Source organism: Anthonomus grandis, chromosome 5, assembly GCF_022605725.1.
Source record: "Anthonomus grandis grandis chromosome 5, icAntGran1.3, whole genome shotgun sequence".
NCBI lineage: Eukaryota > Metazoa > Arthropoda > Insecta > Coleoptera > Curculionidae > Anthonomus > Anthonomus grandis.
Window position 1 is genome coordinate 24,499,422 of NC_065550.1, and position 14,850 is coordinate 24,514,271.

The 14,850-nt window shown below is 30.3% G+C and overlaps 2 protein-coding genes across 2 annotated transcripts; both read right to left on the minus strand.

Moving 5' to 3' along the window:
- Positions 1-4,441: 4,441 nt before the first annotated feature.
- Positions 4,442-5,634, minus strand: LOC126736417 (uncharacterized). The gene is made up of 2 exons (XM_050440747.1): positions 5,537-5,634; positions 4,442-5,443 (listed from the first exon to the last, which is right to left on the minus strand). Exons 1-2 carry the CDS (start codon positions 5,546-5,548, stop codon positions 4,442-4,444), a joined length of 1,014 nt encoding a protein of 337 aa, XP_050296704.1. The 5' UTR covers positions 5,549-5,634.
- Positions 5,635-7,882: 2,248 nt separating this feature from the next.
- LOC126736723 (proline-rich nuclear receptor coactivator 2-like) lies at positions 7,883-10,784 on the minus strand. The gene has a single exon (XM_050441237.1). The coding sequence runs from the start codon at positions 10,401-10,403 to the stop codon at positions 9,879-9,881; it is 525 nt and encodes a 174-aa protein (XP_050297194.1). The 5' UTR covers positions 10,404-10,784; the 3' UTR covers positions 7,883-9,878.
- Positions 10,785-14,850: the final 4,066 nt, after the last annotated feature.

A 14,850-nucleotide genomic window follows, 5' to 3' on the forward strand; every position in this document is an offset into this window, starting at 1 on the left:
TAGGGTTTTTTGAAGTTCAAGAAATCGATTAAATTCTTTGTTCTATCTAATGAATAGTTACTACCTGTTGGGTGTGTTGTATTCCTTTTAATTCGTTGTTTTAGATATGTGACTCCCGAATATCGGTCCCTTTTAGCTAAAAATATTATTTACCTGCTTAATATTTTATTTTATAAGTGTTATTGCATGTTAGATTTCATTTAATTTTAATCTTTCGCTTTTTTAATCATGCTTCTCTTAGCTTATCTATGTTAGACTTAGTTAATGGTTAAATAGAGTAGCTATGTAAAGCTAAAGTTCGCCTTTTTTTGTCAAGCATATATGTTTACAATAATAAAGATATTTATTATTAATATTATTAGTAAAAAACTTAAGTGTATGACATCTCTAGTTCACATTAAAGAGGCAATTAGTAGAGACTACTTGGTTTCATACTTATATCTTTAGAAATATTCATCACTTTTTGATTTGAATTATTAATATATAATAAAATTTCTACATAATCTATTTGCTTAAATCAAATTATTCATAATAATAGATGAATGCCCTAAATCGTCTCGCAGAGGTTGGGCTAGAAATAAAGCAAAATGCAAAATTTGAGCTGAGGTATTGCCAAAGGTATAAAAAGCATTTAATAACGAAAATACCCCTAAATGATTTACCTCAGCTATCTCGAAAAAAACAATAAAGTCATCATTCTTTACATAACCATTACAAAACCTATATAAAACTGACTATTTCATAATGCAATACTTACTGAACAGTACAAATAAATAAATATTTTTAGGCAGTGAATTCATTTTCCTATACTTATTCTGGATATTTGGGAGTCAGTATCCATAATTCATCTGTGGGATCGAGAAGCCAACAGCAACCAGTGAGTTATCATTTTATAAAATAAAATCCCAGATAGATTAGGAAGTGCAGATAGACTTTTAGCTTTGATACAAGGCAAGACAAGGCAAAAATTTTCATGAAAGAAGTTTCATTATCAGATGAGAGATTTTGATTGAGATTTTTAAAATCTATCCTAACTAATAAGAGTCCCTTTTCTGTTTATTACTTTTTGGCCAGTCCAAGATAAAACTGCCATAGTTTTTCCAGATTCACATAATCAAAGTTCTTGATTGTTGCTATAGCTGGGTGCCATGTTTTAGTCTAAAAATCATAAAATCCATCATTAGAAAATTATGGAAATACTCAGATTCTAATATACTACCCTTATTAATTTAATTTATTCATACATCAATACATAATAATATAAATTACATGAATGTAGGAATGTAGGAACATACTCATAGGCACCTAGGTAACTTAAAACCTGAATGAGCCTGTTAACAAGATTTTTTATATTACAAAATATCAATAAATCCATCTGATGCTAATTTATATTCACTTAAGACCTAAACTACATATTCGGTTACTTAAACCTAACCTATATAAATTCCAATTTATAATTTTAACTGCTGTTAAATAGTTCTTTAACTTTTTTATTATTTGTATAAATATAATGTCTGCAAGATTTCTTAAATTTTTTTTTATTCGCTATTTTTCTTATATCTTTTGGAACTAAATTAAATATTTTTGGTGCAAAATAATTTATAAAACGCTTATTTAAATTTGTATTACTTTTGGGAGTTTTTAAGTGTTCATTCATCTTATTGCGAGTATTAAAGGTATGTGTTACAGCAATATTCAGTTCAGGATTTTTATGAACAAAGCAACAAACTTCCAAAACATAAAGTGATCGGACATCAAATATATCACATGAGTACAATAAATTGGTTGAATATAGTTTATTTTTCCCAAACATGATTTTTAAAATATAATTTTGTACCACATTTAAGGGTTTCAAAGAAGTTTGGTACAGTCCACCCCATGCAACAATACCGTATCTAATCAATGACTCAACCAATGCCCTATAAACTGCAACCAACAATTTCCGGCTTAAGATTTGTTTTAGAATGTAAAATTTGTGTAAGAGTTTTCGAATATTTTTGGTTAGATTTAAAATGTGGTGATTCCATTTTAGATGCTTATCAATAGTAACACCCAAATATTTAGTGAAGTAAACTTCTTTAATAATATTATCCTGTTGTGTATTGTTTTCTATATCAAGAGAATTAAATGATGGGCGGTTTGCTTCAGTTAATGAAAATGCAATATAGTGAGTTTTTGATATGTTAAGTGATAATTTAAAAGTGTCTAGCCAGTTTTTTATCTTACGTATTCCGATTATTGCACTGTCTTTCACATTTTCCCATGTTGTTCCAGAGAAAATTATTGCCGTATCATCTGCGTATGATATAACAGCACCATCTTTAATTTTTAATTCTGTTAGTGAGTTAATATATGTAATGAACAGTAAAGGTCCTAACACGGTTCCCTGAGGTATTCCTATTTTTATTTCTAATGGTTCACTTAATGTATCCTCAATTTTTAAATATTGCTGCCTTCCAGTTAAATAACTTTGAAAAACCTCCAATACTGGGCCCCTAACTCCATTTGAAGATAAAACATCCAAGAGAAGATCATGGGGCACAGTATCAAAGGCCTTTGCCAAATCCAGGAATACTGTAATACATTTCTTGTTCTTTTCCAGTTTATCTGTTATTTGTTTAGTAAGTTGATATAGGGCATCTGTTGTACTTGACCCACTAAGAAAACCGTATTGTCGTTTCGATATTAAGTTTTTACTTTGCAAAAATGTCATTAACCTATCTTTCAGGCACTTCTCAAAAACTTTAGCAAAATTATTTATTACACTGATTGGCCGATAATTATTTATATTACTTTTTTCTCCGGATTTAAAAATAGGTGACACAATTGATATTTTAAATTGTTCAGGGACTTTTCCCGTAGTGAATATTAAATTAATAATATGGGCGAGGGGGCGAACTAAAAATAAATGTGTCTTTTTTATTAAAGAAGAGGTAAAGTTATCTATCCCTGGAGAGCTATTGTTCTTAAGATTGTTAATCTGTTTAATTATATCATTATTATCAACTGGACTTAAATAAAATGAATTTAACAAGGCTGTATTTACATCTATTTCATTCTGGCTAGTTTTAATTTTGTTATACATTTCCAGTCCAATGTTAGTAAAGTAATTGTTACAATAATCGGCCAAACTCTTGATATTCGTAAAGGGGATGTTAGTTTTATTATTTACAATGGGAAGTATGTTTTTTTTAATTTTTGACTGACCATTAGTCGCTTCTGTTATTAATTTGTAAACTCTTTTAAGATTACTGCCAGCATTTTCAATTTCCGTTTTATAATATGTGTGTTTAGTTTTATTTATTAGTTTATTTAGGTTATTTCTATAATTTTTGTAAATCAGATTATCATTTTCATTAAAAGTTTGCAAAAGTAGTTTTTTCATTTTGTCTCTTTTCTTTATACTGGTTATTATACCATTGGTTATCCAAGGTTTACGTTTTTCATATTCTTTTATGTGAATCGTCTTTGTGTAACTGGCCTGGTCGCGATAGGTTACTAAAATTTTATAAAAACTATCTGTTGCTCTGGCTGAATCCGTTTCAGATAGGACAGTGTTCCAGCTTTCTTCTTGTAAAAGATTATAGAAAATTTGTTCATTTAGTCTATTTATTTTTTTAATTATATGTTTATTTTTATTGCAATTAAAATTTTTTTTAGATATGTTTAACATAACGGGATAGTGATCTGTCACATCAGCATGTAGTAAATATGAGTTGACCTGCATCGTATTATTATTTTTTTTGTTAAAGAAAATGTGATCAAGACATGTACTTGTTTCTGGGGTAATTCTTGTCGGAGAGTTTACACATGATAAAAAGCCGAAGTGATTTAAAAGGGAAAGATATGAGTTTACGCAGTCATCATCCTTGTTTAAAATATTTATGTTAATATCACCCAAAAAAATATTAAATTCACTTTTTTTACATTCTTGTAAATAAATTCCAAGGTCATTCAAAAAAAGGCGTTTATCTGTATTAGGGGTTCTGTAAGTGCAAATCACGCTGATAGTAGTGGCATCTTTTTTTAGATTGATCTGACTCAGTGTAACATTTGAATTTTTAAGTAAAACGTGATTAATATCAAAAGTTATATCGGATTTTACAAAAATGACAACACCATCATTTCTATTATATTTTGCTCCATTATAAAACATCTTATAGCCGTCAATATTATATTGATTGTCATAACTTTCAAAAGATTCTCCCAAAACAATTATATCGCTAAAATTTAACTCATAAGCTTGCAAGTATGCTACTAGTTCATTAAAATTCTTATGTATAGATCTAATATTAAAATGTAAAATATTAAAAAAAAATATTATTGAGATTAATTTTACTTGTAATTGATTCACTGTCGACAGTCTCCTGATGCAATACATTATCCAGAACTTCTAGGTTTTGTAATAGTACTATTTCAGGTTGTTCACATACCATTAAGATTACCCATGATAATCTATTTTCGTTCGCAGAAGATTCAACTGGTACTGATAAGATGGACATTCTGGGTTGTTTGCTTCATGAACTGTGTTGTAATTACTTTTGTATTTCATGTTTGCTGAAATGCAGTTGACGCATTTTTTTTGTAATTTCGGACATTCAGATACATCATGTTTGTTGGAGCAAAATTCACATACAGCTTCATTAGGACAATTTTCAATTTTGTGGTAAAATTGTTGACACTTAAAACATCGCTGTATACTCAAATCCTCGTATACTGGATACCTTTGCCAACCAAAGAAAATTTTCTTTTCATATATCAGTTTACTAAATAAAATGGGGTCACATTCACCAAAAACTATGGATTTACCTTTGTCATTTCTAGCTTTTTTATTATATGTTATTTTAAGTTTGTTTTGCTCGGTGATAAAATTGTTTTGCTTTCTTATAGAGTTCTCTATCTCCTTTTCGCTAAGATTGGTGGTACATCCTATTATTTTGAACCTCGGTAGCCTTAATTTTGTTACTTGTACTTCATAGTTCTTTAATTTGGATTCTGCTTCTTTTTTTAGAATGTCAACATGTTCCTTATTGCAGCATTGAATAAGAATACTACTATCTTTTATTTTTTTAGTATTTTTTACGGCAATTCGAAGATCTTTTGGAACTATAGCTTCCTTTATATCCTTTTCAGTTTTTTCGGCAGTTTGTTTTTGCTTTGGTTTAATAATGATTCCGGGAAGATTTATGTTTATTTTTGGTGATTTTTTTATTTCAGTTTGTGCTATTTGACTATATGATGATGTTGTTATTGGTATACGTGATGATTCGGACTCCGTTAGTTTTTGTTTAAGTAACGTTATTATTTCATCTTTGGATTCAATAATTTTTATTTTGTCTTCTATTGAGTTTTGAAGTAGAGTGTGCGTCTCGAATTGTAGACATTTTTCACAATAAAATCTCAATATTCGATGTTCTTTTAATTCTAGAATCGAAGTTTCAGCCTGTGATAGATGACTGCATTGTTTACAGTATTTTTTCTTGCATATATCACATGAAAAAAGGGGGTTCCTTCTTCCGCCCACCTCCAGGCAAACAGTGCACTCCATCTTACTGCTATTTGTAATATCTCAAATAACCAAATTCGCTAATTGTACAAATCATAGTACAATTCTGTTTCCTGCACAGCCTCGACAACGTATGTATCTGGCCACGTTAGAATCGCAGTTTTTTTTCCTGCGGAATTCAGTGACTTAGTCCAGCAACACCAGATAAATTATTGTTTATTATAAAGCTTTTTATGTTTTTAGCTACGGTATGCCTTCAATGAACAACTAATCCGTCACTTCTCTTAAAACACTTCATTCAATATCCAGTAACACCAATCAAAAATACTTAAGTTTAGTTTGACCACTAAAATTTTAGTGTTTTACGGAGTAAAACACTAAAATTTTATTGAAAATGTATTACTCTCATAGTTTTAATTTAGTTAATTCCTAGACTCCAATGTTTGTTTTTTATATATAAGATTGTCTTCCAAAGTCAGGCACCTGCCTACCACCTGGAATGATATCAAAGAAATAACTTTAAAACATTAATTACCTGCAGGCAAGATGTCCTAATGCTGGGAAACCTGCAATTATAGTTTAAAATATCTTGACAATAAAGTGCATAATATATTTAATTGTTCGGGCTATGCAATTGTATTGTCTGAAAATATTATACATTAAACTTATAGTTTTCAATTAAACTTTCAAATAAAGTCCCCTCTCCACTATTAGTCCTAATACATAGTATATATATTTTGGGAGCTTAATTCAAGGGTAAGCAGGATGTTTATTTACTTGTCTCTCTTTTTTAACACGGAAATGTGAAAACCGAGTATTAAACAGGTTAACTGTGTTAGTGATTGGAATATTAATAGGCCTAGCAGAACTTAAAAAGATTGTGAAGTTTAACCAAACATACAGTATACATTAGAAATTATTGAATTTCTTAATAGTTTATATCAATTCATTAAAAATTGCTAATAATCTTTTTCTAATTGGATTCTATCTCTATTTTACTATTTCAAAACATCGAATAACAGCCTTATCATTTAAAACGCAATAACTTTTTATAACTACGACTAGCAAAATTTCCACTCATTGAGATTGTTTATTTTCGAGAACAAAACTTATCGTGCGAACGAACTTTCTTTTGGCAACGAATTACAACAGACAAAATATAATAGCAATAATCTCTATATAGCCACGATTATCGTTAAAGTGGAAAAACATGTTTACTAAATCTTAAAAAATCATATTAAAAATAGAATTGGAAACGTGGTACGTCATTACGTGAAAGTAAATATTTTGAAGAAAAAAATCGAGATAATATATAGGTATCCTGTTTTTTGTTTGAGGTTTATTTATAGAGAAATGTATTTCATTGGAAAAAAATGTATGTATTAAAAACCCAATTTATGTTTGTTTTTATTAAAAACAAAAATAAAACTAATTCGTATTGACTCACCAATGAAATCTGCTTTCACAAGCAACTTATCCCCACCTAGGAATCCTAAAAAAAAAAGAGTGAGACATGAAAAGAATTCACAAGATGAGTCAGTGATGAATAATTCTGGCAAGCGAACCCTTAGAGACCAGAGATGTATTTCCTCTATAAATACCTTAATATCATGGTTTCCTCTACCTAATTACTAGCCCCAAACAGAACAAATAAAAGAATGCCCATTATAAAAGTACTTATATAGAAATTTGAAAACATGTTTAATGTTAGACAATTTAATTAATTTGTGCTTTCAAACATTATTATAGTAGCAGATTGTTTTTAAAGTATTTCTCTCAAATTTAAACTCTCTTAAAATTAATATTTTACCTGAAATTTTTCCAGCATTAATTTATAATTAAAGAAGTTCAGGGTATCAAATTTACGACCTTTTCCATTTGTATGCTTATAATATACATAGATTATGCCAATGCCACTACTTAAATAGTTTGAAGGAGATCTTTATTGCAGTAATGAAAAAAATTATTCATTTGACAACAGATTCTGATATATCTGTTGTGAAATATAACATTCAATGAAAATGGGTATAACTTTAATAGTGATAAGTATATGTCCAATTGCCAAAAATCATTGAAGAAATTATTATTAAAGAATTTAACATTCAAAACATTAAACACTTTCTCTAAATGAATAATTAACATATTAATAATAATCTGGTCTTTATCAACTATTACCTTTACAAAGCTTGATGATATAAAAATATTGTAATTATTGTCATCATGTCAAACTTATTAGGGAATTACTTTCTCTTTTAAATTTAACATATTGCTAAAGATTTTGTTATGAAACAAACTATTAGAAAAATATAGATAGTGAAAATAAATTAAAATGAGGGTAAGGTCATTAAGACCTCAACATACCATCAACATATTTTCACTCTGCAAATTTTAATTTTCGAAAAGACCAGAAAACATTAAATTAAATTTTTATCAAATATAATATGACTTACCATAAACCACAGCAAAACGAAAGCTTTTAGCTTATCGTCTACGAATTTCTTTTTTATATATTTGGGTGGAGCCGAAGCCCCAGGAAAGGAAAAGAAAGAGAAGGAAGAAAGGGAAGGAAAAGGAGTAGTGTCCAAATTTTGCAAATTGAAAAATAAACTAACTATTAAACTTTCACAATAAATATTTAAAACTATGGTAAAACTAATATAACAATATATAATATGCCTAAACCTCTAAATTTACTTTTTTTGGTTTGAAACTAAGTAATGGAATGAACAAAAGGTATGTGAACAAAGGTGTGTAATAATAATGATAAAACCAAATTAGTGAATTTCATCTATTCGCAAAAAAAAGTTTAACAGTTAGCTTAATCATTAAAAAAATTATTAAGAATGTTAGTGCCCTTTTACTTTACAAGAATATTTTTCCTTTTTTTTTTTGTTTTATTTTTATGTTTATGTAGGAAATATAAAGGTGTAAAAAATAAAAATCACACTTAAAAAGCAAATCAATCAACTATAAAACTAGTTTCTTGATTTGTTAGGTTAAAAGCAAAAGGGCACTTAAAATGCAAAGTCAGTTGATAAAATAGCAGAAAAAATTGGACAAGTAACAGGGATAGGAAGGAAATCTGGAAGGTATCACAGATAAAGGATGGAGATGAGGTGAAAGTTTTACATAATAAATTTTGACTCATTTTTAGTGAATACTACTGAGATCTGAGATTCTACAAACTAAACACAATTTCATAATATTAGAAATTCTAATTCCCCCCTAATAAAAAAAACAAAAACTTATGATTTAATAAAAAAAAGTAAATTACTATACTTTATGAATTAGAATTTCTTGTAATGAAAATTTACATACTATTAATATGGAGTTAAAACACTATATTGCACTTCCCACAATAAAGCATTATTGTGTTAAGTTAAGGAACTCCTTTATTATCAATATAATTAAAAAAAAAAGTTAAAGCCAATTAGTTATCAATGGATTTGTGGGGAGTTTTATAAACATCTAAAGGCGGAGTTAAAAATGAAATATCATTTATATATATCAATAAAATTTTATGTAAAAAAAAGTTTTATATTCTACACTAACCTTTATTATAACTTTTGAAGAAAATTTCTTTGTCAGATGTTTATAAAACTCTTAAGATGACATCATGATATTATGTGATACTAATTTGTACTTTTCTTTAACAAAAATATGCGTCATAATTGACGAGTTTTTGACCTCAAGAATGTAATAGCATTCAAATATTTTAAAAATATAATTTTTTTTTCAACTAAGATTTGCAAAATACTTAACTAATTAAAGCTTAAGATATGTCACCAGTGATTTCTTTCAGCATTTCCTCCAAAAATCAGTACTGGCCTAGCGGCAAAGAGAAACTGCTGAAGGTATTCAATGGTAACAGAAAATATTTGAATGCTACTGTGTCTTAATTAAAAAGCTAACATCATATCACACACGGATTTGAGCTCTGCTCTCATTACAAACCCAAAATTTATACTCTTACGATTGTTAACAATAGTAAAACAAAAAAATCACATTAAGAACAGATTAGATTAGCTTTAGACACTAAAAACTAGATTCCTAATATTATAAGGCAACCACAGTTTTGTCATTGTGATTGCATTATCACAGGGCGGCTGAACAGGACAAACTAATGATATTGAAACTTTGTACATTATTTCAAAGTTTCTTTAATTCTGACATTTACCAATTCACTATTAGGCCATGGCAAAACAACCTAACTAGTATTCCTAATATTGTCGTGTTCACTCGCTACCAACATATATCTAAATTTAAATGACATGCTCTCAACATATCCACTCATAAAAATATATATATTATATAAAGATAAATGTCTTTTGCAAGTTTGTAACTATTGTTACAAGATAAAACTGCCTCCAGATTAGGCTTGCACTTTAAGTAACAATTTCAACTGCTGAGTAAAGTCATGATGGCATTGATTGGCAGCTGAAGGATAATTGATAACTTGGAAAGGTGAAATCACAGATTTTTTAGATTCCATCCAATGTTCAGGGGGCAATGGCAGAGCGGAAGCTGATGGGGGCTCTGTGAACTTACAGCCGGCATAGAAGCCCGCAATAAGGCCCGGTGATGATCTGGGACTTGGAGATCTTGATGGTGATCTCCTTACTGGAGACAGTCTCAATGGCGACCCACCCTGACTACTGGGACTGGGGGGCAAGCCTTGAGGGTTGTGCTTTGGAAGCATGGCACCTCGACTATTAGCCACCTGGGAGGCAATTTTGCTCCTGGTGTCGGTTTTCTTTGTCATCGCCATATTATCTGGTAAAACCGTGAGCGCAGATGCAAATAAACCAACAGCCCTTATAAGTCTAATAAAGTCTTTAAAAACTTGTAACAGATTATTATATGGGTGTGAATAATGGTTATCACAAGCCAAGGGCATGAATTTTGCGCTTAAAAACACGTCGAGAGCGGTTCTTCAGGTACGACTCGGATTTTGCTTTCACAAAATGGACGACTCAATTTAATATTATGTTGGACGAAAACAAAGAACAGCTGCACTTCGCCATATGTGACGCCGTCACGGGAATTAAATCAGGATAAATCGCAAAATTTCCTTTCTGATGGCACAAATAATGAAGTTAACTCACCCGGATTCGTCCAGTTCGCTTTTGAACGCAAATTTCACTAAAACACCACGGCTCGAGGACCTCGACTACACTTTTATAAAACGTTTACACTCCCTCGCCCATCGCTCGACAAACAAAAGAGACGCAGTAACACTTCAAAATAAATACGATACCTGATAAACGTCACACGTATCATGGCGGACGACTGTGACGCAAGTTGATTTGAGTGTTCCGAAACTTTATTATAATTTTTTTATTTATCTTACATATGATGAATGATTTTAAAAAAAATACAAATTAATTTAAAAATAAAAAATAAAATCATCTTAAGGTTGTTAGACAGACGTTCTGAGAACCATGTAGGCAAAATAAAATAGAGTAATGCGGGTTGCCTAATATATGACTGCAAACTCGTCCATATCTGGTGCTGTGGGGGGAAATTTGAATTCGTCAGCTATTGACTTAATCTATTGTCAATTTTCAGAAAATTGAAAGATGTAACATTTTATTTGTGTTAACAGGTTATTCATATTTTATTAATTTATTGCATATAACGAATAATAGCATCTCGAGTAAAGTGAAGCCAACATAGATAGATACATATTGTTTTATTATTGGCATACACTATGTATTACCAAAGTTTACAGAATATATTTATTTATTTCTCTTCCAACGAACAATTGCCCAATTTACAACAATATAAAACATTTTACAAGAGCAGAAAACCTAACCTACACTACACATTACACAAAAATCATAATGATACCTGATAAAAACCTTAAAAATAGATAGGGTACAATTTGACTTAAATATTTTCACATCACAGAATTCACATTCTATTAGTAAAACAATCCAACTGATTTGAGTACTACTTAGCAAGTTTGTCTGCCCTGGTAACAAAGAAATAATTTCCATAATTGGCTCGGTGGGCTGGAATATGGACTGAGGGTGTCTGACGGATCTGCCTATAAGGAAAATATAGATCAGTTTGGGCAGCAAGATCCAGAAAGAATGAAGAATGTCATAGAACAGGTCACGCTGTTTACGATGGGTTCGGAGAGTATGGATAATAATTTTAGACTCAAACTCGTGGTAGATAATAGAAAGCGGAACATTTTGAAGGCAGTGTATCTTAAAAATTTGTGCTGAACCTGTTCAATCATCTGAGTGTGATTGTTATAATGAGGTGACTAAATACATGAAGCATACTCTAGGTTAGGACGAGTTAGTGCACAGTAAAGATGCTTAATAGAAGCAATGTCCTAGAAATCTTTTGTACACCTCTTAATAAAACCCAGCATTTGCATAGCCTTTAATACAGTTGTTGTGACATGAAGAGAAAAATTTAACTGGGAGTCCAAAGTTATACCAAGGTCTTTTACATAGATAACACTCCCAGAGGAGCGGCATTTACTATTAATGCCTAACATGATTAAGCTGGCCTGTACTTCGAGTGACAAGTATGGAATGACATTTACTAGTATTTAAAACCATATTATCAGCGGTGCACCAACCAGCAAGCCTATTCTGAAGTTTGAGGCAATCATCCAAATTTGAGACCCTGCGGTAAACCTTAAGGTCCTCTAACGGTCCCAAGTGGGATCCTTGGGGAACACCAGATGGAGTCTGTACTTCATTTGATTCAAAATTCTACAGTTTAACAATCTGCCTACGGTTAGATAAGTAGCTTTTCAGCCATTTATATAGGGGACCGGTAAGGCCGTACTTGCTTAATTTGCTTAACAAAATTGCATGAGTGACGCGGTCAAACAAAAGCTTTACTGAAGTCCGTATACACTGCATGTACATGATAACCCTCTTCAAAGGACTGGATAACAAAGTCAGTAAAAGTTAGAACATTCAGCTCAGTAGACCGCGCTGACATAAAACCAAATTGTCTGTCATTAATTACAACACCAAGATGACGCACCAAAAAGCCATAAACAATATTCTCAAAAAGCTTTGGGATAGAACTAAGGATACTCATTGGTCTATAATTCTTGACCTGAGGGCTGTCACCAGACTTTAAGATGGACGTCACAAATCTTGATTTCCATGCTTGATAATATATAGTATATTATGTCAACTTTGGTATTACCTTTGCTCTAAGCCGATAAAAACTTATGTCTAGAATAAAATGAGCACCTAAACTTTAACACACATTTAACTAATCTGGTTCTTAACTTCTCAAAAGTCTTAGACTTTGTTTTGCGTAGTTGCAGGGAATTTTCTTTTGAGACCTGTAAAAGGATATATACATCTTTAAGATACAATTCTTTTTTCATACCACCAGTTTGTTCCGCAGATGTATCTTTAATCAATAGTTTAAAGTGTTCGAATGCTGCAGGTTTTGATGAAATCTCCAATAATTTATAATATATTAAATGTAGAATTATTTTATGTAATGCTTTAGCGTTTATTATAAATTTATGTATGGAGAAAATAATTTTTCCTGATAAATTAAAAATAGCTAAAGTGATGGCTCTATTTAAGAAAGAGAATCCTATTGATAACACAAATTATCAAGCTATAAGTCTGTTGTCTAGTTTTTCAAAAGATCTTGAATTGCATACAAAAAATTCTTTATTTTACAAAGTATGAATTATTAAACTCTGCTCAGCATGGTTTTATCCTCTTTAAAAGTACAGAAACAGCTTTATGCCAATTTCAAAATAAAGGGAAAACATATTCTGAGAATAGTTATAGATTTTTTCCCGTGCTTTTGATTTTGTGGATCATAGAATTTTACTTCATAAACTTTTTAGGTATGGTGTTAGAGAATCATCATTAACATTGTTGACATCCTATTTTCAGAACAGAAGCCAGATTGTTACAATTAACAATGAGAGTAGCAAATCTTGCCTAATAACTAAGGGTGTGCCTCAGGGCTCTATCCTAGGTCTTTTTATGTTTTTTTTATGTATGCTAATGATCTGGTATCTTTTATAGAGGGCATTGCATCTAAAATAAAAGTCATATCTTATGCAGATGATACAAATGTGTCGATTGAAGATAATAACTGAGAGACTATTGTAGCGTTGATTGAAACAGTGTATAATAGCATAATTTTATGGCCCGGAAAAAACAAGTTATTCCTCAATAAAACTCATTTTGTTGGTTTTTCACGAACGTTCATCACGCAGTTCTAAACTATCGGACCTTACTTTTGACCATGATCTACAATAAAATTATCATGTAGATATTCTTTGAAATAAATTAAAAACTAGTTGCTATGCATTAAAATTCCTTTAAAATTTAAAATAATTAAGATTTGTTTTATTATGTGACAATTTTCATTCCTTTTTGCGATATGGGATTCTGAACTAAGTCCAAGTCCTCTAGCTTCTTATAAAATTTAAAGACTTATGCAGGACGTACTTTAAAGAGAATAAAATCGTTACGTTGATTGGAGTTTACATTCTTGGAATAAGTATTTATGTATACAAAAGTAAATCAATTTTCCAAGCAAATAGAACAGTCCAGGTATATAATACCCTTAGGCGAGACCTTTTATTGCCAGATGTTCACCAAACAGCATTTTATCAAAAAAATATTATTTACAATACTTTTAAGATTTATAATCACATCATAATACATTGGCCCGTAATTAAGACATATACATCTTTAAGATGCAATTCTTTTTTCATGCAACCAGTTTGTTTCGCAGATATTGTATCTTTAATCAATAGTTTAAAGTGTTAACAGTTCGGCATAGTTGTTATATAATTTATATGAATGAGAAATAAGAAAGAGCCCAAAATGGAAGCCAGTAAGAGAGCTCATGAATTGGGATGCAATTAGATACACAGTCGAAGGCTTTGGAAAACTCACACAAAACTGAACCCATGAAAGTTTTTTCCTCAAAGCCCATGACTGGTACCACAAATCAGAAAAATAGTAATCATAAAGCCTTCCCACCGCTCCTGTCACCTTTCCGGAATCCAAATTGCTCAGCAATAAAGATAGACTTGCTTTTAAAATATAGATAGAGTTGATGTTTAAGTAAGTATTCGAAAAGAAAGTTGCAAAAACACTTTCTTTAAATATATTGTAACTTTAAGATTTTATTAATTTATTGTAACTCCAGTGTTTTTGCAAAACAGCATTTAAAAAACACTGGAGTATATTAATTGGTCATTAAACAACTTATCTAACTGTTATATTTAACGATTGTTTAGTTAAAGGTACTTGTTTATATTTAATTCAAACGATATCAATGCTTTCTTAGGCGTACGATATTTCGTACTTTCAATGAGATTA